This window comes from Vombatus ursinus, unplaced genomic scaffold (assembly GCF_900497805.2).
Source record: "Vombatus ursinus unplaced genomic scaffold, bare-nosed wombat genome assembly UNPS02014775.1, whole genome shotgun sequence".
Taxonomy (NCBI): domain Eukaryota; kingdom Metazoa; phylum Chordata; class Mammalia; order Diprotodontia; family Vombatidae; genus Vombatus; species Vombatus ursinus.
Genome location: NW_020954553.1, coordinates 16665109 through 16692864, shown reverse-complemented (window position 1 = coordinate 16692864; position 27756 = coordinate 16665109). Strand labels below are relative to the sequence as shown.

At 37.9% G+C, this 27756-nt stretch overlaps 1 protein-coding gene across 1 annotated transcript in view; it reads right to left on the bottom strand.

Annotated features, from left to right (window-relative positions):
* CSMD2 (CUB and Sushi multiple domains 2) overlaps positions 1 to 27756 on the bottom strand; it is a 914813-nt gene that overhangs the window by 127808 nt on the left and 759249 nt on the right. Inside the window, exon 40 of the mRNA XM_027864466.1 lies at positions 6696 to 6812. Coding sequence (XP_027720267.1) covers positions 6696 to 6812 — 117 coding nt within the window. The remainder of the gene's footprint in view (positions 1 to 6695; positions 6813 to 27756) is intronic.

Sequence of the window (27756 nt, the reverse complement as noted above, 5' to 3'; positions counted from 1 at the left end):
AGAGAGAGAGAGAGAGAGAGAGAGAGAGAGAGAGAGAGAGAGAGAGAGAGATAGGTATAGATAGATATATTTTTTTACATTTCTTCCTATTTTTTCAATCTTTTGATTCTGTTCTAATGTGTACACACACACACACACACACACACACACATATATAGCTATTTCATAGAGTCATGGATTTCTGTTTGATCTATCCTAGTTTATAGAAAGTATGTTTCTTAGGGGTTTTTATCACTTTCTCTTTCTAAGCTACTTATTTTCCTCCCAAAGTTTTTACTCAAAGCTTTTATTTTATTTTTATTTCTTCATTTCTTCATGTAGTTCTTGTGGAATATCCATTTTTTCCTTTGATTCTCTGCTTGCACTTGCTATAGAATTAGATTTGTAATAATTTTTGATTCGGCATGGTGTTTTCAATGATTTTCTCATCTCTCCAACTTTGCTTCCTGAATTAGGGCTTTGAGCCAGGACCACACTCCATACCATGACACATTTAGATGAGGTGGTTAGCCCTGCTTGTTCTTGCCTGGATGTCTGGGGTTCTTGTGATGACCTCCACCTTCCAGGCTTAGGCTCCTCTGGGTCCATGAGGTGTAGAGTGCTACATCTCCAGGGCTCTCTCTGGCATCTCAGGACAGAGTGTTAGAGACCTCAGAGCCTCTGGGCCTCTGTCCTGCTCTAAGCACCGGTCAGTACCATGGTAGTTGCTTCCTGCTGTTGTTCCCCAGGGCCTTCAAGGTCCTTTCCCTGAGGCTTTCTCAGGGAAGCCCTTAACTCTTGCTGTTTCTGGATATAGAGCTTGGTATCCAGACTCTGGTTGCTCTGGCATTCTCATTGCTTAAGGGACCCCTTTCCTATCATCAGTAAGCTTCTGGTTGACTTTTTTGAGGGTAGAAGATGTCCTTTATGGTAGTTTCTCATTGAATTTCCTGATCATTGTTTGATCTAATGGGAATTTCAGGGTTTTGCTGGAGCAGGTACTGGGGAGCTAGGTAACCTGTCTCCAGTTCATGAAGGCCCCAATTCTTGGCAACAAGTCCCAGTGTTCTTTCTACTACCCCACATTCCCTCTCTTAGCGTTCTGCTAACTCAAATTTTCTAAGTCTTTGAGTTATGCTTCTTTACTCCCAAGCAAGCATGTGGACAGTCCTATTTAGAGAGTAGAAAGTACAGTTTACCTGTGTCAGGGAACTTGAAAGGTCAGCCAGGAATAAACTGCTTTTCATCTCCAAGATTAGATGAGGGCAGCCTGATTCCAAAAACTGATACTGTTGCTGCAAGAACAATTCCCAGAGTGACAGACCTAAAAGATTTCCTTAAGGGCAAGCCTGGGAAGAACAGATGCAAAGAGTAACAGAGTACAAGGGTACTCAGAAAGATCAGACACACAGAAGATGAGACTGTACATTTTATTGTAGTCATCTATTTTGATGAACATTACACTACTTATACAGCAGAGTGTATAAGAGCCTTAAGTGTTCCTATTTGAGCCATTTTTTCACATTACGCTGATTGTCATCTCTAGTTGCCTGTAATGTTAGACACAGAATACATGCTTTGTGAATGGCACGTTTGCTTGTTTAAGGGAAGTTGACAGAATTTTAACATTCTGTTTAATTTTATACAACACGCCCACAAGCCATGGGCCAAAAGGCTCCAAATTAAGTTCAGACTTCAGAATGGTATTCGGGTTTCTCTAACATCAGTGCCTAGCTAACTTTATATATCACTATTCTATTTCACATACTCTATGCTCCAGCAAAGCTGGACTATTCATGGGACAAATTGACTAAACATGTCCTATAATTCTCTCCCTTTATTTATATAACTCTGTAGATTACTCTCCTCTTCCATCTCTGCCTGTTTAAATGTTGTCTAACCTTTAAGATCCAGTTCAAATGCCACCTCCTCCAGGAAATCTTCCCCAATATCAACAGCAATCAATGATTTCTTCCTCCTCACAACTCTCACAGAACCTTAACTGTACCCCATTCATGCACTTGCCACATTTTATTTTATATTATAATGATTTGTGCACATGCTGAGGGTAAGATGCCATAATTATCTATGTATCCCCAGCATTGTCTACCACTGTAAATGTTTGTTGAATACTTCTTGATTTAATAAATAAATTACCTATAATGGCCACCAGTATAGCATCATATTGAAAGAACCAGCCAGCTCTGTGGATGAGAGCATGTGGTTCACTTGCTCCATACCGTCTACTCCTAAGACAATCTAAATGCCATTGGCCAGTTGAAAGACAAGAAGTCTAAACGCAATCTAGTGGAGCAACTGCCAGCAAGCTGACCAGCTGCCTATTGCTTTATCTAAACACACAGTTAGTTATATTTGTTAGAATAAAATATTAAAAGAACAGCCAAAAAGCATCCTCAGTGAAATCCCACATGATTCAAGACACAGTTTGTATTGCTGCATCTGCCTTCAACACAGGACTTGCTGAAATGGACTTCTCTTTATGTTGCAATAAGTTGACTAATATCTATATATGTGCACAACCAAGCACAACCACCCCAAAACAAAAGACCTTAGCATTAGCTGAAAGCTCTTGTTACAGATCCCTGGGTCTGCTAGTTCTTCCAGGATGAGAGGGGAAATTATTTTTGGTTGTCCTTGTTAGAATTCTTTTGTACAAGTTTTGTTTTTTGTTTTAAATGTTCATCTTTCCCTGTTCCTTTAATTTATTTGTTCATGATAATTAGTAAGATAGTTTGTCATCTTTTTTGATGGTGAGACCCTTCAGAGTATAGTCCTATATAAAACAGTATGTACTTCTGAATGAAATTCTTAAGGATAAAGTAGGGGACACAAAGGAGGGAAGAGAAATACAAAAGTAACTATTGTACAAGATAGAGAAACATAAGTGCAAAGGGCAGGTGTGGGCTATGCGCTATGAACATTTTTAGGGGGAAGAGATCCATTTCACATAGTTTTTTAGAAAAGGGACCTTAAATTGGGTCTTAAAGAAAAAGAACTTCAACAGGTAGAAATAAGAAGAGAGTGTGTTCTAGGCAAAGGGATTGACTTGTCTGAATGAAGTGGCAGGAGAATATTAGGATGACAGCGGGGAACCATGGTCTAGTTTGGCGAGAACACAGAGGGCATTAATGGAGAATACCGAAAGAAAAAAAAAGTTAGGTAACAGTTGAATCAAACTGTGGAGGACCTTAAATTACAGGCTAAGGAATCTGTATTTTATCCTATTACAAAAGGGTCAAAATCTGTAAATTATTAAGATAATTTTGGCAGCTATGTAAAATAAAGGTTGGATTAGAGAGGGAAGAAATTTAATATAGGTAGACTAATCAGGAGGCCATTGCAATAGTTCAAGTGACAGGTGATAAGGGCCTGAACTAGAGTAGTGGCAATAGGAACAGAAAGGCAGGAATTGATGTGAGCAAAATTGTAATGTAAATATGTAATATTCTCTGTGGGAGAGGGGATTGTAATATCAGTCACTCTGAGGAAGTGGGTGGACTGTCTGGTTGACTCAAGAAGAGCCTTATTAAAGGAGGAGTATCGTGGCTGATAGAAGCTCTGACTTTGCAGTTTGATGAGAGAAGCTAGTAGCAGCATGAGGCTTCATGGAAATGTGGAAATGTGTGGAGCTAATTAGCAGGGAGGCTGCATGAAGACCGCACTTCTAGGGGCAAGATGTCACCTCTATATGGCTGCAGCTAGTTTAGCCCAGGAAGCCAAAATATGGTTCTGGTTTATAAGTTCAGAATAAGAAGACTGTAGGACAAAAATCCTGGGCTCTACAAATCCAGCATTCTGTACTCTAAATTCAGTGTCCGATATTTGTTCCCTCTTTCTCTGAATTGCTAGTGAAAACCTTTTTGAAAACCCTTTTTCGTTCTATTGCTGGATAAATTCAGAACAAGTGGGGAGCAGCTAGGTGATGCAGTGGATAGAGTGCTGGCATTGGAGTCAGGAAGACTTATATTTGTGAGTTCAAATCTGGCCTTAGACACTAGCTGTACAACCCTGGGCAAGTCATTTAACCCTGTTTGCCTTAGTTTCCTCATCTGTAAAATGAGCTGGAGAAGGAAATGACAAACCACTCCAGTATCTCTGCCAAGAAAACCCCAAATGGGGTCATGAAGAGTCAGGCATGACTGAAACACCTGAATAACAACAACAATAAAGTAAAGGGACAGGCACTAGGAACAGACTAGCACTGGTGGCAAGAAGAAGAAGGGATTGAACAGGATTATACTCCTACAGTTTTGATGGAGACATGACAGTATTGTAGAAACAGTGCTGGATTTGGAGTCAAGAGATACCTGGATTCCAATCCAGTCTCCAACACTGACTAGTTGTGTGTCCAGAGGTAAGTCATTTAACTTCTCACCAATTTCCTCATTTGTACAATAAGGGTAATAACACTTGTGTATTTGTGTCTCACAGGGCTTTTGGAAAAATCAAATAACAGGATTCATGTAAAGTGCTTTGTGAAATTCTTAATGCTCTCTCTATATGTCAAAAATTATTATTGTTTTGGGGGTTCAAGCCAGTAATGTTAGTGTTAATAGTCACATAGGGTATGAGCTTCATAGCGGATTTCTGAGTTTAGAATATCCAAACTCCTGCCTTGAGTAGCATTTACCTCCTAAGCTAGACACATAGGGAGTAAAAGAAGTTGAAGTATTTCCCATTTGACATTTGCAAGATTTTTGGATTTTGGTATCTTTAAAAATCATTCCCATATCAAAAACATTGAAACATAAGGTTATACTTTTCAATAAAGAGCTTATTTGATTTATAGCATATTTAAATTGGTTCAGTATGACCCAGACCCTGAGCAGGAAGGAGGTCAAAGCAGATGTGATTATGTTGGGAACTCTCTGGAGACTCTTTAGAGGTGAGGAGCCAAGAGATTATCCAAACAATCTGACTCATTTGCACCCCATCTAGGACATTCTAAACCTAGCTTTCTGTATTCTACCCAACTGGTGTGCATATACAAAGAATGTAAAATCATTTTTATATTAGCCCTACAGCGTAGTCTTAATTAAGATTAATATCACACTGTTGAATATGTATATGTATAGAAAGAGAAATAGAAATAGAATTCTGAAACCAAACAAGAGCAGATTTGGGACAATTCTTGCTATAAAGTCACTCCAACAGGATGGATAATTAAGAGTAAACTCTAGTTTGATAACTGTCTTTTCTTTTTCTTTCGTGGAACCATTATAGGGGTTGGGACTTACTCTCATTTTCCATATTCCCACATCTCCTCTCTTCTGAGAGTGAGGTTTGAAACAGTTACAAAGCACTCAGCCTCTGCCAGAAACAAGTGTGATGGGAGTGACAAGTCAACTTTTTGGAGTTGAGAGTCTATAGTTTCTTTTGTTTTTACAAACTGTTCAAGGTTCCATGCATTACTAAGAAATAATCAGGTTGGTTTCCTCGAAGCCACACCTGCTTATGTTTAAACCATTCTCCGCTTAAAATGTTTTACCCCCTCCCTTCTGCCCTAACCAAGCCAATATGAATTCTATACTAGCTTACAGGGCCCCGCTCTCCTCTGACTTCCTATAGCAAGTACTATCTGTGCATTTATTACATATCACCTTGTATTTTCTGTTTCACATATATTAGGTATATTGTCTCCCACATTAGAATGCAAATTCCTTGAAAGCAGGGGCTGATTTTGCTTTATTTAGTGTTTAATGCTTGCTGACTGATTGATATTACTATTTCTAAGGAGACTCGTCTTCCCACGTTTCCCACAATGTTCAGCACAGGGATGAAAAAAAAAATAATAAGCTGCCATTAAAGACTTGTTAAAGAATATGTCAGCTACCAAAACCTGGATTTTTTATTTTTCTTAATTTGATTCTTGTTCCCCCAGACCCTTAATTTTCTGCCTAGGGATTTTGGTTGGCTTTACTGAAGTTCCTAGACTAGAAGGAATTATCTGATTCACAGAGAGGTTCTAATATGCTGCCCTGGAACCTATTACTAAATTATAAGTTTTATAAGAGCTGGAGCTATGTCTTCTCTAAACTATTCTAGTTCTCCTCATGCAAAGACCAATGCTGTTCAATAGGCCCATAATCAACATTTACTGAATTCAGTTTGGGAGATAAAACTCTTCACTGTACCTTATTTCTTCCCCTAGCACCTTTTTAAATAGCTTTAACCTTCAAAGTGAGCCATTCCTCAGCTTTGGCACAAGTTGTAAATTGTCTATTTTGCTTCCACTGACCAAAGAAATATGTCTGACCCTTTCTTGGTGAACCACAATGCCCAAGCACTGGATCTTTCCATACAGGATGATGCTGAATCATATACCATCAAAACTTAAGGCTCATTTCAAATGGATAAATGCTATTTTAAACATACATCTCTGCATTATTTTCGATTCTAAGTCTCTTGATTTTAAGTCATTTCTCAATCACTCCTTAGATTTCTTAAAACATTTTAACTTTTTTCAAAACACATTTATAACTATGCTTTCATTTTACCCAGACAACAATTTTTCATGAGGCAGATGGAGCAAGGATTATTCTCCCACTTAATAGATAAGCAAATATGCTTAAGAGACTTGCTCAAAGTCACAGAATGACATACGCAGAGCTGGGACTTGAAACCAGACTTTTTGGCACCCTTTACAGGGTTCTGAACATAAAAGGACACAGATTCCTTGGGGCCATAAGACTTACCAAAGCCCACAGGCAGTGTTATCCTCCAAGAGCAATCCATATTGCTGGGGTAATTTCCTGGAAATCCAGGGCTCAGAATAACCCCTTCCATCTCCTCGACAGTTCCCCCACATTGAGCTGTGAAAATATAACAGGGGAAGAAGTGTTAGTGGGAAGTGGGAAGACATTATCTAACCATGAGGAGTTTTAGTATAGGCAAGCACTGAATAAATCTGCTAAATAAATCTGCTAAGGAAGTAAGTGCCGATGCCAATATAGTGGGCTGGTAGGATCATCTATGCAGCACTCTGCTATAAGAGCAACTCTCCTGTCACCTACACTTAAAATTCTACTTCCTTCAGGGAGCCTTCTCAGATTGAGCAAAAAAGAACCAGTAGAAACCCTGCCTTCTTCCTCAGTTTTGAACATGGAATTTCTATTACTGCTGCTTCTGAGTCCATTGCTCAAATTTTGCAGTTAATATTATCTCCTAATATTCATAAAAATATATTTAGCTCTGACTTGAATTTGATAGGGGCAGCTAGGTGGTGCAGTGGATAGAGCACCAGCCCTGAAGTCAGGAGGACCTGAGTTCAAATCCAGCCTCAGACCAAAACACTTGACACTTGCTGTGTGACCCAGGGCAAGTCACTTAACCCCAACTGACTAAAAAAAAAAAAAATGAATTGAATTTGATGTAAAATGTGATGTTAATAAGTATGTCTCTGTATTCCCTAAAAGTCAAATCTGTGTTAAAATTATACTATTACATATATATATGTATATATAAAGAGAAAGTACATACTATATTATTAGTATACTATACTATTAAAATGATGCATATGGGTCAAAGTATATGAACAGGCAGTTTTTTTTAAGGAAGATATCCAAACTATCAATAGTCCTAAAAAAAAAATACTCCAAATCACTAATAGAGAAATACAAATAAAAATAATCCTGAGGTTACACTTTTCACCCAGATTACCAAAGTTTATAAGAAAGCAAAATGATGAATGTTGGTAGGACTTAAAGCAAAAAGGCACAGTAATACGTGGTTGGTGGAGCCATGAACGGGGCCAGCCATTCTGTTCTATTACTGTTACTGAATAAATTGCTTCTGTTCTGTTCGTGTCACAGGAGCAATTTATTCAGTAACAACAACAGTGTAAAGACAACTTTAAAAGACCAAACACTGCTCAATGTGGTGATCAACCATGATTCCAGAGAATAGATGATGACCCATAAAGAAATTTGTTTTGTTTGACACTGCATATTTGTTGCAAGGGTACTATATTTCTTTTCTTTTACAATGGGCAAGAGGAAGTGAGAGGAAGAGAAAATAATGTTTTTATTAATTTAAAAAATTAAACTATATAAAATTATGTACTTAACAAGGTTGTTAATGCAATTAAACAATTTAATTAATATTTATAGTATACATATATATATCTAATTATGACTGAGATCATAATGGATTACAAATTTAAGACATCAATATTGTTACTGAGAAAAAAAGTGAGATGTGGTCAAATAATGTTTTCAAATTCTTACTTTATTATACTTATACTTTAAAAGGTCCATTATTTAATCAGCATGAGTGCATGTTCTTTTTGCTTAATGTCTTAATATATGATCTATCTTCATAACTGCTATGACCAAAATAATTCCAACTTTCTGGTAGTGACTTCTCTGAACTTAGCTTGGTCAATCTTAAAGGGTGTGTGTGTATGCGCGTGAGTACATGTGTGTATGTGTATCTTCAGATGTAAATCCCAAGATAGCTACATGGAATAAGAGGTGAAAATGCTGAATTTGGAATTAGGAAGATTTGAGTTAAATTTTAGTTTCAGAGACTTCCTAGCGATACTTAATTTCTCTAAGCATCCCTTCTCTCATCTATAAAATGGGGATAACAATAGAATCTTCCTTACATGGTGGTTATGAGGATCAAATAAATGAAATAACATTTACAGCATTTTTCAAATCTTAAAGGATTATATAAATGTTAGCTATTGTGGGAATATACACATAGGTAGGTAAACAGGTGGATAGAGAGAGAGAGAGAGATAGAGATAGATAGATAGATAGATAGATATAGACAGAGAGGTAGATCTGTAGACAGACAGACAGACAGTTAGATATGTAACATCCAGGTCACCACCCCAGTACTCTTTCTTATATAAATATTTATACTCTTTCCAACTCACACCAACGATAGTAGGCTGGGGTTCCCCAAAGGGAGGGTTGTTTCAAACTCTCTCAGAGTGGGTAGCTATACTCCTACTATATAGCTCCTGACTTCCAGATATGAATTACAGATGGATGTCTGTGCCTGGAAAATTTGAAAGGACAGACTCGCAAATGTGAGAGTAGGATTCTCTTGATTCTATTTCCATATTGTGCTATTTCCTTTATGAACAGGAAAATTTTCTCACATGGTTAATTCTGAGACTGGCTATGGTGCCTTGTGAATAATGTGGAACTTTGCTGTATAATTGGCTATTGTAAAATAAATGTTAACTATGACTCTTAACTGGAATCAGATGGAATTAAGGAAGCTCAATCATGTTATGCTTATGTCAGGTCAGTGTGTGCCCTTAAAGGGACAATCTTGATAATGTTATAAGCATGTCCCTCCTTTTTTCTTTCATAGCAAATTTCTATAACAAGGACAGGTGGACTGGAAAGTTTATATACATATATATATATATATATGAATCCTGTTGTTGCAATATTAAATATCTCTGAGTCACTATAATGGGATGCAAGTATGAAAGATGTCACTGTTTTTAATTTTTCCACTCTGAATTTGTGGTTACCAATAGTTATATATTCACATATAGTCATGTTCTTAAATTATCTCATTCTTTCTGGGTGATTTGAGGATAATATGTATCCTCAAAGAGGGGATAGGATAATAGGGCAAAAATGCGATGCAATAAAGATGTAAAAGTTTTACATCATAATAGTTATAAACTTCACTCTGAGAAAAAGGTAAAAAGATGTTTTCTCTAAGAATACACACACACACACACACACACACAATTAGCTTTAAATGTTTCTATTAAGAGCAATGGCAACAGTACAAGTCTAAGGTTAGTTTTATAAGATTTGAACTAGCTTTCACTACAGGAACTATTTATTGGAAAAAACAAATTTAGGAGGGGCATTTCTCCACAACTGCCTTGGGAATGAGGCCTATTTTCAAATTTCCAAGGGAAAATATTTCCAAGTATCAGATAGCAACATGGAACAGCTAAGATCCAAGATGAAATAAATTGATTAAATGTATTTTAATCTGACTTGACTTAGTTTGTTTCCTTAAGGAATGTATAAGATTGTGACTCTTTAAATAAATTTGTTCAACATTTATGACATTGAAGGAACTTTTTTTTTTAACTTTTTGCAAAATTTTTGGCCTTGCGTGCCTTCAATGTCTGTGAAATCTCCTTGTATTTTATAGTTAACCTGGCACAAGTCTAAATCCCCTGATTTACAGCCCTGATGCTTACCTAATTTTATCCCTCTGACTATGAGTTGCTACCAATCTGGCCCCTATTACTGCTTAAAGGAATTTTATCAAGCTCTTGATAAGATGGGCAATGAAGGATATGCCTCCAATGATTCAGGCTATTTTAAACCTTAACCTAGTTATCTGCTTCTGTAATTGTGCTTCTCCTAGTATAGGAATGCTGGGCTTTAAGTCCAAAGCAGGAGAAACTGGGAAAACTTTATTGCATTGTTGGAACCCAGCCCAGTATGGCTGAGAAACAAGACCTGTTACTTAGCAGTCAGCTTTATTTAATGCTTAACTCAGGATCTACATTAGGCTGACTAGAAACCCAGTCAGATCCAAAGACAAATGTAAGGAGTTTTTTTCTACCATTCATCTCAAGCAACCAAATGTGCCTTATCTGGGAATGGCCATCATGCTACCCTTGCTCCTTTGTTTAAATCCTGTAGATGGTGTAATTTACAGACACTAAGTGGGGTGTGGGTCACCCCTATTTCAGCTCTCCCCTTTGCTGGATGACTTAATAAACTTATGTCTAAATTATTCAGTTTGGGGTTTTGTCCTCATCTAACAAGACCTAGCATCAGCATTGCTGCATCAAAGGGTATATATGCACAGTTGTATACTGTACCCTTTGGGTATAGTTTCAAATTATTCTATAAAATGGTTGTATTGTTTCACAATTTCACCAACAGTTCCACATTCCCTCCAGTATTTGTGATTTTCTTTTCTGTCATGTTAGCTAATCTGATGGGTGTGAGGTAGAACCTCAGAGTGTTTTTCATTTGTATTTCTCTAAATATGAGTGATTTAGAATATTTTTTTATATAACTATTAATAGCTTTGACTTCTGAAAACTGCCTATTCATATCCTTTGACCATTTATCAATTGGGAAATGACTCTTACCAATTAACTCTTTAAAAAGGAATTTAGGACAAGCAAGAACAATGATTACCTAACATTCCACCAATGCATAAATCTCGGGCACACTCCCCAACTAATGCAGGCAGTGTGCTTGGGAAGAAGTGGGCATCATAGAAACAAGGGACAGATGGAGGAGCAAGGCTGACCAAGACTGCTTAGAACTCTGGAACTGGCGCTGTTGCAGAAACGACTTGCTGTCATTTCTTGAAGGCTGGTCTTCACATAATTCGCCAATGGGTGGGTATATATACTGAACAGTGGCTCTGCTGCTAAGCAAAGCTGCTACACAGCTGAGCTGCTCTTCTATAGATCCTGGCTGTTCTGCTGCTGCTCTGCTGCTTAGCTGGATTTCTCTGCAAGGTCCCTTGTAGTTGGTTGCTCTGCTCCCCCAGTGGGCTGACCCTTCTGCACCAAGTTGGGCAGCTCCTCTGCCCTGCCAAGCCTCCCTGCTGTATGCTTTCAGAAAGGGAAGAAGCCCTTATCTGGGGATTTGCAGGTCTCCACATCTGCTCCAGAGAGGCTTACCTTACCCAGGCAGCAGTTGGCAGCACATCAAAGTACAGTCTCTTGTCAATCTTCAGGCTTTCTTTTTGTTCAGCCTTCCTTGTTGAGGCTGGGGTGGCTAGAAGACCTCCCATTGCAGTGATCAATCAGCACATCATAAAATCATCCCCCCTGCAAGCTCAGTTACAACCAGGACATGCACATTTGTCCCACAGACACAGAAGAGTTCTTGAGTCCAGCATTCTTTGTGATTATCTCTAAAGTTCTTCTGACAGCCATATGTCAATGGGCAGCTGGGACCCCTTCCTGGCTCTCTAAGTCTCATAGAGGTATGTGTACCTTTCACTCAGCTAGATGGACAAAGTCTGAAGGGGGGAACCCACAGACACACATGCAGCTAGGTTCATACTGATTTTCATGAGTGAGTCCAAAGCAGAAATGAAGCAGCCCCAGGGAAGGCATCAAGTCTGTTGGTCTACTCCATTGCCTCCTTATAGTAGAAGCAGAAAAGCTCCTGAAACACTGAGAGACCCATAGGGGCAGATATCTGAAGCTAGAGCTCTAGGGCACTGTAGGACTGACAGGACAAGAACAGGCGCAGCCAAGACCCAGGACAGGGAGGAGACCAATGGAACTGGTGGTTGCCATAAAAATACCCAGCCACAGTGAAACAAAGGAGATGTGGTGCCAACCTCTGCCAATCTGCCCATTTCTTCCAAGTGCTTCTGAGTTTTGAACCTGAAAGCCCTTTCTTAATCTTTTCCCCAATGAGGGTAAAGGGCACGATGATCAGAGTAGAGTCTATGGATTATTTACAGCTACCTTGGCTTTCAATATATCACATTCTGATAAAAAGTAAGTCATCTAAATCCTATAAATGAAGTAAATTGGCTGCTGGAGGCTTCCCTAAGGTGGGGTGAGAACTCAGAGCTAAGTTGAAAGATTTTCCTATTTTTTTTTAAATGTTCTGAGTCATATCTCCAGATCTATAAACCTGAGATTAGTCAAGGTGCCCACTCTTGAAGAAGTCAGGAGGAAAAGTGTTTGTGTGGAGTTGGGAACACCATCTTTTAAGTGCAGCAGAAACCCCAATCACATGCACTGAATATCCTCCAGTACAGCCAAAGGACCAGTGGGATATCGGGACCAGTGGCCAAATATATATACTAGAATCCCTAACTGGTTAAATAGTTATGTCATGCCAGAAAAAGGACAGCATTGTAGCCTCCCTCTCTAAGGTGGTACAATGAATAGAGTGTGAGTCATAAAGGCAGGAAGACCTATATTTAAATCTTTCCAAAACAAGACTCAAGTGGAACATGAAGAGGTAAACAGGAAAGAAATCATAAGAGACTTATTAAGGTTGAACTGTTTATATCCCTGCATGGAAAGATGATATTTGTAACTCATAAGACCTTGATCAGTATTAGGGTAGTTGGAGGGAAAAAATTATATGTATGTATATATAGATATAGATAGATAGATAGATAGATAGATAGATAGATAGACAGACAGACAGATGGCACAGGGCAAGTTGAAGATGAAGGGGTCATATCTGGACAATAAAATTAAGGGGTGAGAGAGGATTATACTAGGAGAAGGAGAAAAGGAAAGGAGAAAAGGGGTAAATTATCTCACCCCAAAAAAAAAACACAAAAGAAAAGGCTCTTACAGTAGAGAGGAAACAGGGGAAGGTGAGAGGGAATGAGTGAATCTTATTCTCATAGGTTTTGACTTAAGAAGGGAATAACATACACACTCAATTGAGTATGGAAATCTGTATTACCCTACAGGAAAATAGGAGGGGAAGGGGACAAGAGAGTAGGGAGATGATAGAGAGAGGGGCAGATTGGGAAAGGGGGTAATCAGAAGCAAATACTTCTGATGAGGGAAAGGTCAAAAGAAAGAATAGAATAAATGGGTGGGCAGGATAGGATTAAGGAAAATAGAATTTTTCACAGCATGTCTACTATGGAAGTGTTTTGCATAACTGCACATGTATAGCCTATACTGAGTTGCTTGCCTTTTCAATGAGGGTGGGTGGGGAGGGAAGGAGAAAATTTGGAATCCAAAATTGTAAAAACACATGTTTAAAAAAAAATGTTTTCACATGCAACTGGGAAATAAGAAATACAGGAAATGGGGTACAGAAATCTATCCTGCCCTACACCAAAATAGAAGGGGAAGAGGGGGAGAGATAGCAGGGAAAGCAGACTAGGGGAAGGGGTATTCAGAATGCATGCCATCTTGGGGTGAGGGGAGGGGTGAGATGGGATGAAAATTTGGAACTCAAAATCTTGTGGAAGTAAATGTTGAAAACTAAAACTAAATAAATTTATTAATAAACCTTCTAATACTACCTGTGTGATACTAGACAAGTCATTTCACCCCAATTTGCCTCAGTTTCTTCCAGTGTAAAATGGGGATCATAACAGCACCTATATTACAGGGTTGATTAAATGAGATAATATTTGTAAAGTGCCTGGCATAGACTCTCTGTAAATGCTTATTCTCTTACCTTATGAATTTGAGTTGAGATTTTAGATTTAGCCTTCATTTCAGTATAAATGGACATTTAATTCCTATGTTTTACCTTCCTTTTAGCCCAATTCTTATACAAGGACAACCAAAAGAAGCAGATTCTGTCCTATTTTAGATCCCCTCAAGGCCATCCACAGACTAACAAATTAGAAAGTTTCTGTCTTCCCTCCCCTGAAACAAAACAAACCATCCCTAAGATAAGTGGCTAATGAATTGTGAACCAAGTGTGACTGTGCATTTTCTGTATACATTAAGTATTTGTGAGAAAGGGCTCATATTCAGAAGTCTACTCGCCCCACAGAGACTTCAGTTCCCTTCTCAATATGCCAATTGATTCTTTCCCCTATTTTGTTCAGAACTATGTATGAAATAAAGCATTTTGCTGACTATTATTCTAAATTGTAAACAGTGAGTTTTCTTGCCACAACAGTTACTTGGTTAAAGTAATATACTATTTCTCTTAAAGTTGTATAAATTAGGGGGATAAACTAGATGTCAAGAGATACAGCTTCAACATCACATCCAAATAAACACTGATCCCACACCAAACCTCCCAAATCAGATACATATGAACAGAATACATACATATATATATATATGTAGATCATATCTGTGTTTAACTTTATCTATCTAGCTATCTAGCTAAATGTTCTACCTTTTAGTATGAGCCAGATGTGGATTCTATATCCGTTGTTCGCTGACCTAACTAAATATGGAGAAGATTATCACTAGAAAGGGTTGATCATTAATTAGGTAATGAATGGCTTTGACTACACACACTCATGAAGACTCTGCAATAAGAAACTGAGGGTTGGGAAGGCATTTGTAATTTATTGCGGTGAAGTGACTACCCACATCAATGAAATCATTAATCATTTGAAGTATGTATACCTTTATCCAAAATAATTACATATCTAATCTTAGAATCAGAGAATTCCCTCAGCATCTGACAGGTATTCATCCAACTGGTTTTGGAATAAATAATTCAAGCAAATAATACTTTTCAAGGCAACTAGAGAACATAATGATCAAAATGTTCTTCCTTATAGTAAGCTGAAATCTTCCTCTCTTTGCTCTTCAATCTCCTCTTTTCAAAGCTAATTTCTATTTTAATTTCTTGCTTTCTCAATGTAGGGAGTTGGGGTTGATGGGCAGGATGGGAGAAAGGGGAGATAGGAGGAAAAGAGTGAGGAACTAAAAATAAAATAAAATTGAATTTAAAAAATTAATCCCAAATTTCTTCAACAGTTCCTCATATAGCATGGATACATAAATATTAAGCCTAGAAAAATTATATTATACTTAAATTTACTCTCTCATTTCCAAGTTGAATAATAAAAGGTTTTCTTTAAACATCTACTTGGTATGTCTAATAGCCACTATATACTAAATATTATGAAAATTATGTCAAAGAGAGCCAGTTCATTAATGTATAGATTGCAGTGGGCAATATGGTTCAGTCTGCAAGCACAGTGTGGATAATATTAAATGAATGATAACAGTTCAGTAACTCAAATAATGAGGTATTTGACTCATTATTGCTCATCCATTTATTTAAGGATAATATTGGAGTAGTGTAGGGAGAAGAGAGAGGCAGGTCCCCAAGTTCTCATACACAGATAAACTTCACAGAATCATTGAATTTTAGAGCTGGAAAGATCTTCTTCAACGGGTATCCGAAAGTAATCCCCACAACAGCATATTTGACAAATGGTTATCCAGCCTCTGCCTGAAGTCTTGCAGTGAGGAAGAAATTACCAACTTCTGAGGTAACCTGTTACAATTTTGGACATTTCTCTCCAATTGCTATGTTTTTGTTTCGTTTTGTTTTTTGTCTTTCTTTTTTTACATAAAACCTAAATCTCTTTCCAATTTTACTATTTTGGTCCTATTTTTGCCAACTGGGGCTAAACAGAACAAGGCTAAACTTCATCAAGACAGCTCTTTAAATGTTTGAAGATAGCTATCATGTCCTTTCTGAGACTTCCTCTACTCTTTCAATTGATTCTTATCATGTGTCATTACCATACTGGATGTTCTCCAGATTAGCAATGATCCTCTTAAACTGTGGTGCCCAGCTGGGTGGTAGCTGGGGTGATTGCTATAGGTAGGGACTACTATAGTAATAAGTGATCCGAATTACTTTCCTGGGAGCCCTTTCACAGACTGTTATGAACCTGGCATACACAAGTATCTCCCCTAAATAAAGGAAGAAGGGGAAAGCTTCCTCAATAGCACATCCAGGACTCACCTTTCCTTATTCTTAAAAGTTGGCCATTGAGGGAAGTTATTATTTTGCTATTATATTAACAACTAAGTATAAAATTAGGATTAAGTTTTCATTTCCTCTATTTCCTCATTCAGGGGCCAGCCCCAGTAGGTCAGTCAGCCAGTCTCTGAAGGACATAGCTGATAGAGGAGACTGCCCTAATCCTCGGGGTACATGCTCCTTGATCTTGGGCAGGACCCCATCTTAGAAGACCTTATTTCTGTTTGAAGTGTAAACAGAATCTAATGTGGGTGAATTCTTACCCTGAGGGTTAAGCCCATGTCCTTGCACTCCTCCATAAATTTAGGGTGATCCAGCTCATGAAGGAGAAAACCCCCAACCAAAGTGGTCTGGGTGGAGATGGATTCCTCTGTCCAAATTGCTGGAGGTGACTGAGTCTCATAATCAAGCCCTGTTCTTAGCAGGAGGAGCTGATGACTTTTTAGCCCACCCCCTCATTAATTGTTCACCAATCAAGTTTGATTTTCACCTGTTAGTGGCACCCCCTTTTTCCAAAAATATATTAAGGCTTCTAGTCTCTTAATGTCTTGGTTTTTGGTTACCAAGAGAAACCACTAACCATCAATTTGTTGATTATTAGCTAGCCTAATTAATAAATTATTAATTCCCCAGAAGTTTTGTCTCTCAGGTTCTTCATTCATCACATCATCTTATTGTTCACTTAAATATACAAAGTTGCTTCCTCCTCTCAGCCCCCCAATATCATTTGACAAAATACTTGTTCAACACTCGAATTATCTTAAAGTTAAATTATGCTAGTTCTAAAAGCAGGGCCCAGATTTCAGTAGCCAAGAACTAATGCTACCAAATGTAATAACATCTCTTTCAAATCTGTGAGTGAATAGTGTAGTGCAAAGAGTTCTGAACAGGAAGTTGCAGTTATCGAGTTCAAATCTCAGTCCTGCCACTTATTTGTGTGACTTTGGGCAAGTCACTTAACCTCTCATATCAGTTTTCTCATCTGCAGAAATGAATGGGGCTGGACTAGATGACTTCTAATTTCCTTTCCAGTTCTAGATCTTTAGTGTTATGATCCTATTTAGCAATGGTTAAAACACAGAAAAGTAGATCAGTGAAACATACTGAATGGGCAAGAATCAGGAATAATCATACTCAAAAGCTAAATGTTTAATAAACTCAAGGACAACCTAAGTGGGAAAAATCTCCTTATTTGACAAGAATTGTTTAGAATAATTAAAAGCAGTTTGGCAAGAAAAAAAAACTGATTTAGGTCAACATCCTATTTTACATATTTGTGTATTTTAATTTATAAGTAGTTTGTCAAGAAAACCCCTCATTTGCCACTGGATCCTATGTCCCAACATGCCATTTTGTATGCTCCACAGACAATATGATATGTTCTAAAGGTTGTTTGCCTGCCTGAGTATCATGTATACATTTCTTGGACAGGGATCCTGCCAAATTGTGAAGAGAATTTCAAAAACAGTTAAAGGTTTGACTACTGCACTCAGTTTTCAATAGACATACAAATCATAATATTAAACAGAGTTTATACTGGTATATCATATGCTTACATTATTAGTTTCTGTCAATGAAATAATTTGCCAAGCAAGACAGGATTAATATTGCCCTTGAAAACTCAACCTTTCAGGCTGCCTATGGAATCTCCCCGTGATATACATGGCAGTTATATCAGGAAATTGGTAAATGACAGACTTGATGATTTGGGAACAATACTTGTAGGGGGAATCTAGGCCTGAAGGCAACAAAGGACTGACAACAAAGGCTTGAAGGTGGGAGACCAGTAACCAAAACACTTATATTTCAAAGAATCAGAATCACAGAATCTCAGAGTTGGAAGAGACTTCAGTAGGATCTGCTTCAATCCACATATGTAAAAGAATTTCCTCACATAAAATATCTCACCAGCTGTCATTTAGCTTCTACCTGACAATAAGGCAGTGAATTCTGTTTTTGGATAATTTTTTATTTATATCAATTCCCTTTGTAACATCTACTCAATTAAAATAAGTTTACTCATTGTTTTATGTGACAAACACTTGAACGTAGCTAGCACATGTCCTCCCAGTCTTTTCTTCTTCAAGCTAAACACGCTCAGTTCTTTCAACCAATCATGATCCTTTGTGGCAAAGCAGAAAGAATACTGCATTTAGTATCAGAAGGCCTGAAAGGATTCAGGCTTACTACCTATGTGACCTTCGGCAAATTATTTAACCTCTTTGGGACTCAGTTTTTTCATTTGTGAAATGAGGTGCTGAGAATAGATTATCTCTAAGGTCACCACCATCTTATAAACTTGAGAATATTCACCATTCCGATATGGAATTACCATAAGTAGAATTTCCTGGTACATAGGTCATTACACTATACTTAGGCTAATTAATCATAACTTGGCATATGAATCTACTGATTTATGAGCTATGATAATCACAGGACTGGAAGACTTACTTAATCATTCAGATTTTATACCTCAAATTATTCCTTCCAATTCCCACTGAAACAACAGAGCATTATTCAATGCAGGTAGAAACAAGAGATGAGTCTAACATGCAGTAAACGTTGGATTACTAAAGCAAAGGGGGTACTACTTAGTCAACTAGAAGATGTATGGACCAGAGGACCACAATTGGGAATTAGTCAAAGATGTTTTTATCCCATCCCAAGTTGGAAACTTTCATCACCAGTACCTGCAGAGGTCCTAGAAAGACAAAAGGGTGTCAAATAGTAATATTCTAAGAACTATAGTTAGCAAAAACAGTAAAACTGGCAGTAGTTAGGTTGGTCAGTTATATGAATAAGAAAGCAGCAGTTAACTATAAATTCACTGCACTGGACTGCTATTATTAACATTTAGAGGTGGCAGGCACTTGAGAGCTTAAGGAAAAGGAAGAACTGTGGCTGCCAATAGATAATTAGCCTGGTCACAAATATGGAGACTTTTTATAAATTTAATTATTTACAGAAATTCAGACTTTGGCAGGCTTTTTAAAATTCAGAAAGGGTATAGTTACAATGTTTGGAATATGTGGGAAAATTCTGATTTAATGAATCATGGGAAGATGATAAGAGAAGTGTGTTAGGTCTGATTCCACCACTCTCTAGGTGATGCAATAGTGTTGGATCTAGAGTCTGGAAGACTGAACTCAAAGCTGACCTCAGACACTTACTAGCTGTGTGACCCCAAGAAAGTAATTTAATTACCATCTGCTTCAGTTTCCTCAACTGTAAACTGAAGATGATAATCTATCTACCTGCCAGGGATTTGGGGAGGATAAAATGAGATACTATTTGTAAAGTACTTTGCAATTCTTTTTTTTTAATGGTAATTTTTATTTATTTATTTATTTTTGTTTTCAACATTTACTTCCACAAGATTTCGAGTTCCCATCCCGCCCCTCCCCCCACCCCAAGATAGCATGCATTCTAAATACCCCTTCCCCTAGTCTGCCTTCCTTTCTATCTCTCCCCCCCTTCTCTTACCTCCTTCCCCTTCAATTTTCCTGTAGGGCAGGATGGATTTCTGTACCCCATTTCCTGCATTTCTTATTTCCCAGTTTTTTAAACATGTGTTTTTAAAACTTTGGGTTCCAAATTTTCTCCCTTCCTCCCTCCCCACCCACCCTCATTGATAAAGCAAGCAACTAAATATAGGTTATATATGTGCAGTTATGCAAAACACTTCCATAGTAGACATGCTGTGAAAAACTAACTCTATTTCCCTTAATCCTCTCCCACCCACCCATTTATTCTATTCTTTCTTTTGACCCTGTCCCTCCTCAGAAGTATTTGCTTCTGATTACCCCCTTTCCCAATCTGCCTCCTCTCTATCATCCCCCTACTCTCTTGTCCCCTTTCCCCCCTATTTTCCTGTAGGGTAAGCCAGATTTCCACACCCAATTAAGTGTGTATGTTATTTCCTCCTTAGGTCAAATCCTATGAGAATAAGATTCACTCATTCCCTCTCACCTTTCCCTGTTTCCCCTCCACTGTAAGAGCCTTTTCTTTTCTGTTTTTTTTTTTTTGTGGGATAATTTACCCCATTCTACCTCTCGCTTTTTCCTTCTCCTAATATATTCCTCTCTCACCCCTTAATTTTATTCTCCAGATATAACCCCTTCATTTTCAACTCACCTTGTGCCCTGTAACTATCTATCTATATCTATATCTATATCTATATCTATATCTATATCTATCTATCTATCTATATATATATATATATACATACATATAATTTTTTCCCTCCAACTACCCTAATACTGACAAAGGTTTCAGGAGTTACAAATATCATCTTTCCATGAAGGAATGTAAACAGTTCAACCTTAATAAGTCTCATGATTTCTCTTTTCTGTTTACCTCTTCATGTTCCACTTGAGTCTTGTATTTGAAAATCAAATTTTCTATTCAACTCTGGTCTTTTCATCAAGAATGTTTGAAAGTCCTCTATTTCACTGAATGACTATTTTTTCCCCTGAAGGATTATACTCAGTTTTGCTGGGTAGGTGATTCTTGGTTGTAATCCTATCTCCTTTGCCCTCCGGAATATTATATTCCATGCCCTGTGGTCCCGTAATGTAGAAGCAGCTAAATCTTGTGTTATCCTGATTGTGTTTCCACAATACAAATTGTTTCTTTCTGGCTGCTTGTGATGTTTTCTCCTTGACCTGGGAACTCTGGAATTTGGCTACAATATTCCTAGGAGTTTTCCTTTGGGGATCTCTTTCAGGAGGAGATCGGTGGATTCTTTCAATTTCTGTTTTGCCCTCTGGTTCTAAAATATCAGGACAGTTTTCCTTGATAATTTCTTGAAAGATGATGTCTAGGCTCTTTTTTTTCATCATGGCTTCAGATAGTCCAATAATTTTTAAATTCTCTCTCCTGGATCTATTTTCCAGGTCAGTTGTTTTTCCAGTGAGATATTTCACATTGTTTTCTAATTTTTCATTCTTTTGGATTTGTTTTACAGTGTCTTGATTTCTCATAAAGTCACTACCTTCCAATTGCTCTATTCTAGTTTTTAAGGAAGTATTTTCTTCAGTAAGCTTTTGGACTTCCTTTTCCATTTGTCCAATTTTGCTTTTGAGGGCATTCTTTTCCTCATTGGCTTTTTGGACCTCTTTTGCCCTTTGGGTTAGGCTATTTTTTTAAGGTGTTATTTTCTTCAGTATTTTTTTGAGTCTCCTTTAGCAAGCTGTTGACTTGTTTTTCAAGAATTTCTTGCATCACTCTCAGTTTTTCCTCTACTTCTCTTACTTGCTTCTCAAAACCCCTTTTGAGCTCTTCCAAGGCCTGGGACTGATTCGTATTTTTCTTGGAGGCTTTGGATGTAGGAGCTTTGACTTTGTTGTCTTCTTCTGGTTGTATGTTTTGATCTTCTTTGTCACCAAAGTAAGATAATATAGTCTGACTCATTTTGTACTGCTTACTCATGATCCCGGCCAATTACTTGAGTTTTAAACTCTTTGTTAAGGTAAAGTCTGCTTCCAATGTGAAGAGTGTACTGTCCCAAGCTTCGGGGGTTGGTACAGCTGTTTTCAAAGGTACTTCTAGGGACCTGTAAATTTTCAGTTCTTCTAAGGTGCTATGATAAGGGGCGAGGTGTTTCCTCTCCACCGCCACAGCAAGCTCCACCACACCAGCATTCTTCCTTGCCCCAGGACCGCCCCTCAGAACTGTGATCCAGATCCAAGCATGGGCAAAGCAAGAGATTCCTGCCTCAGCACTGGCAAAGAGATCCCTGCAGTCCCCTTCTGATCAGCCACTCAATTCCCTCTCAGTCTGTGGGCCAGGAGTTCAGGAAAAAGCCATGGCCCCGGGCCATGCTCCAGACTTGTGGCTGAGACCTAGTTCCTCTCTCACTGCAGTCACAGACTTTTCCCACTGACCTTCTAAGTTGTTTTTGGTGTTCAGGGGTTGAGAAGTCTGGAAACTGCCACAGCTGCCTGCGATTCAGTCCTCTAAGGCCTGCTCCAGGTTCCCTGCGGCCTGTGTGCCCACGCCACACTGCACTCCTCTCTCCACGGCGCGATATACCTTTCTGATCAACCATCCAGGCTGTCTTTGGCTGGAAATTTGTTTCACTCTGTCTTTTTGTGGATTCTGCTGCTTTAGAATTTGTTTAGAGCCATTTTTTTTAGGTATTTGGAGGACTTTGGCAACGAGCTCAAGACAGTCACTGCTTTCTCTTTAACATCTTGGCTCCCAAGCACTTTGCAATCCTTAAAGTGTGATATAAATGCTAGCTATTATTATTAAGAAATTTTTTGTTTGAGTCTACATACCTCCCTAAATAATTTCCATTCATCAGTCCTAGTTCTACCTTCTAAGGCCAAAAAACTGACAGAATTCTACTCCCTCAGACATATTACCAACCTTTAAAGATTTGAAGGCAGGGTAAATGTCTTATTTTCTCCCTATTAAACGCTTCTAATACCTTCAATAATTCCTAATGTGAACTGATTTAGCTACATTAAGGATAAGAAGTAGATGAAAGAAAAACTAGAACTACTTGTTGGATTGTTGGTGGAGTTGTGAACTGATCCAACCATCCTGGGGAGTAATTTGGAACTATGCCCAAAGGGCTATAAATACCACTGCTAGGTCTGTATCCCAAAGAGATTAAAAAAGAGAGGGATGGAAAGGCCTATTTGTACAAAAATATTTATAGTAGCTCTTTTTGTGGTGGCTAAGAGTTGGAAAGCAAGGGGATGCCCATCAATTGGGAAATGTCTGAACAAGTTGTAGTATATGACTGTGATGGATTATTATTGTACCATAAAAAATAACGAGGAGGATGCTCCTGGAAAAATCTGGAAAGACTTATATGAAGTAATGCAAAATTAAATGAGCAGAACCAGGAGAACATTGTACACAGTAACAACAATATTGTATGATGAAGAACTGTGAATGACTTAGCTATTTTCAGCAATTAAATGATCCAAGAAAATCCCAAAGGACTCATGATAAAAAAAATCTATCTGTCTCCAGAGAAAAAACTGATATTGTCTGAATACAGATTAAAGCATACTATTTTTCTTTCTTTCTTTCTGTTCAAGTCTTCTGGTACAAACTGACAAATATGAAAATGTTTTACATGACTACACATGTATAATCTCTATTAGATTGCTTACTATCTTAGGGAGAGAAGGATAGAATTTGGAATTCAAAACTTATAAAAATGTTAAAAATTGTTTTAACATATAATTGGGAAAAATGAAATATTTTTTATAAAGAACTACTGCTTGGGGTAGATGATATAAGAGTGAGATGACAAAATTATTCAGCCCTTATTTTGCTTCTTTTCATGAGAAATGATTTGGATAAAGATACAGAAAGAATAGTTATTAAATGTGCAAATGGCAGAAAACTGAACAGGATAGTTAATATAATGGATAATAAGAACAAGACTCCACAATCTATAGACAACTAGAACAACTAACCAAAATTAATGATACAAATTTTAATAGAGACATCTATGGAAGCAAAGGATGGGAGAGACTTGAATTAACAAAGGATCATATTAAAAATATATTGGATAAAAACTACTTCTTTGGCAGGTAATATTGCTTTATTAGACAAACTGATCAGTTTAGGAAACAGTTTCTGCAAAACTAAGGCAGCTAGATGGTGAATTGTTTAGAACACAGGAATTAAAGTTAGAAAGATCTGAATTCAAATAGTGCATGAGACACTAGATGTAGGACTCTGAGCAATTCATATAACTCTACCTCAGACTTAGTTTCCTCACTTATGAAATAGGGATAATAACAGCACTTACCTCACAGGGATCAAATGAGATAATAATTGTAAAGCACTTAGCACAGGGCTTGACACATAGTATGCACTCCATAAATGCTAGTTATTAACTTGGAAGTTGTGGAAATCAAATGAGATCACACATAGAAAGTGCTTTGCAAATCATGAGAGTCCCACATAAATGTTACCTATTACCATGAATGCAACCACAAAAAGGTGTACAGAAGCAAATATATGGGGGCAGTCAGCATCGGGGTGCCTCTTGGGGTTGAGAATTTCCTGAGTATCAAAACTGGAACATTTTTAAGCTGCTAAAGGAAGAGGAATAGGCCATCATAAGGCCAGTTACTTACAAGTCACCTAGGTTAAGCTAGCTATAGCAAAGATGATCTTATGTTTAGCTAATAGAAGACAGTTTGCAAAATGGAAGTTCTTAAGTTAAACTGGCTTCTACGAAGTTGATAAGGGCTTGCAGTGAAGCTGACAAAAAAAATAAAAGTAATGTAGTTTTAGATTTCACTAATAGAAACATGTGGAAAACAAGGGAGGTGATGCCTTCACCATTTGTGCTGGTCAGTCTAAAACTAGATTTATATCAATAAAGTGATGATTTTTGGAGAACTTTAAACTAAGACCCAACATGCATACATCATACAAATTTATCATATTAACCTTATTTTTTCTGATAAGATAATTAATCATACTAGTACATCATCATATCACATGTAAGGGATTGTGCTAAGCACTGTATAAATATTATTTCTTTGATCCTCACAACAATTCTGGGAGATAGGTGCTATTATTACCCACGTTTTACAGATGAGGAAACTGAGGCAAACAGAGGCTAAGTGAATTGTCCAGGATCACACAGCTATTGAGTGTCTGAGGTCACATTTGAACTCAGGTCTTCTTAATTCCAAGCCCAGAACTCTATCCACTACAACACCTAGCTGCCTTGATTTCCATGAAGCATGTGACAAAATTTTTGAGTTTACGTGGATAAGATGTAAAAATGTAGGTGGATTCAGTTAGATGGACACAGAACTGATTGAATGACTAGGCAAAGTGTTTGCTTTTTCTTATGTGGACATTTTCTTTTTTGAAAGAGGCAGATAAAGGATATTCATGTGGGAAAAACAGTTTGAGATAATTCTAAATTTCTGAGAGAAAACAGCCCCACAGAGAAATATAATGAGAAGACTTGATTGAAAGCAGGTCAGAAGTAACAGCAATGATTGACAGTTTCAGTTCATTGTTGCCCAACAGAAGTTTTGAATATAACTGTTTGCAGGATTTTGGGATTTAATGCTGGGAAACTTGGCATCAAAGGATTATTTTGAAACAGCGGGACTATTTATGCTAATCATTATATATAATAGGAATGTGGATTTAAGGTTTTTCCATCTGAGTTAGAGTTAAAGAGGCCCTGATATAAGCCTTTGAAGCTAGAGAACAGAAGCTGAAAGCATAAGACAAATGAAAAAAGAGACAAGAAAAACAGCATACAGAAGGGAAAAGGCACAGAATCCAGAATAAACACAACTGAGAATGAAGAAGAGTGGCTGAAGTGAGAGCTGAGAAAAGAACTTACAGCCTGCACTGCCCCTTTGACTAGCTGAGAGAGGATGACAGACTTTGCAACCATAAGCTAATTAGGGGTGGGGAGTGGAAATCTGATTCTGGGACCTGATTGGAGTAAAGATGAATCATCTGAAGTGGGTGAGGAGCTGGCTGGACTTGTCAGCCTTTCTCTTTGGCACCATCTACACTTTGAGGGAGGAGAAACTCCTAAGAAACGTGACTGCACTGCCTTCCATTTTCCTCTTTCCCTGGAAAGGAAAAAACTCACAGCCCAAACAGCAGATTTAAATAATTCTTTGGATTACAGGTTTAAAGGGAACTGCCTGTTGCTCGATGAGTGTCATGCTGCTATTTTACTAAAAGGGCTGAACTGTGTTTCCATAGCCCAAGTGTAGTAAAGTGATTTTATCTAGCAGGATAGTGGAGAGGTCCAGAGGAGGAACAGTCACCCCCACTTGATGACATGTAGTGCAGACTATTCCCTAAAGAGAACAAGGACATTAAGACCTGCAAGCCAGAGTTGTGAGTTGCCCGTACACGTGCCTCATTGCTAGGTTTCTGTAAGTTTATGCCCACTCCCTGCAATCTACACTGGAGGTATTGGTGGGCAAATATAATTCAGGTGTATGAGAGAACTGTTATATTTTTATTATTGCTGCTTTTGCTTTCCTTTAAGCAAATGTTATATTATGGTTGTCTTGCTTTTTCTTCTTGTGCTGAATGAATATCTGTGTCAATGATGTATCACTATGACTGATTTATGTAAATGGGAAGCACACCATTAGGGATTCATGATTTACAGTTGTAAGTAGTAGGAGAGTGTATCCCTCTCACAGGAGGGTTATTCTTCATACTCTAAGAGTTGAGTGGTAAATTTGTGGTTGCTCATAACCACTTCTATCCCCAGAAAAACTCTCCAGGTCAGCCAATCTGAGTTTAGATTTCTGTGAGCCAGTCCAGAGAGAGAAAGGGAGGTTGATTAATGCTGGTACCACACATCTTCTACAATTTGAGCTAAAGAATATTCATAAATGGTTTGATGTCAACTTCAGAAAGGCTGTTAACAGAACATCTCAATGATTTCTCCTTGGCTTTGTAAAGTTTCAACATTTTCAAAAATGACTTTAGTGACATTATAAATGGCAAGCTTGTCAAACTTGCAGAACAACCAAAGATGAATAAGAGAGTTAACACATTAGATGATAGAATCAGAGATGTGACATAAGATGTAAGGTGAAATCTAATAAGGATAAAGGTAAATTTCAACATTAGGCTTCAAATAATCAGTTTCACAAGTACAGGCTGAACTACTCCAATAAGGTCATTAGACAACAGTTCTTGTACAAAAAAATCTCAGAAGAGCTAGTGAACTTGAAGTTTAAAATGAATTAAAGGTGGAATGGAAGCTAAAAAACTAATGTCAGTCTAGGTTAAAAAGAGAAGCATGGTGTCCAGAATGAGGAAAGTAGTGGTTTCATTGTGTTCTGCCCAAATCAAATCACATTAGAAATACTATGGTCAGTTCTTTGTGCTACAGGTAAGGAAAGACACTGAAAACCAATGGAATGCATACAAAGAAGAGTGACCCACATTTTGGGAGTGGGGTGGGCCTAGGGACAATCAATATAAGATTATATTAAAGGAACTGGGGATTAGTAAAAAACAAGAGAAGGGAAACACAATAGCTGATTGTGAAGGGCTAACGTGGGAGAGAGACTAGATTTGATTGGCTTTGCTCTCACTGGGCAGAATAAGCAGCTATGGGTGAATACTGCAGAGGCATATCTCTACTTGATATAAGGAAGAACTTCCTAACAAAAAGAGCTTCCTCAAAATGGCTAGCATCCACTACGGGCAGTCATGTGTCTTCCACTACGGGCAGTCATGTGTCTTCCACTTCGGAAGTTTTCAAGCAGAGGCTGGATGAAACCCATGTTGGGAGATAAGTTGCATTATCTTCACAGTGGTCTTTTTGCTTGTGCTCATCATGGGC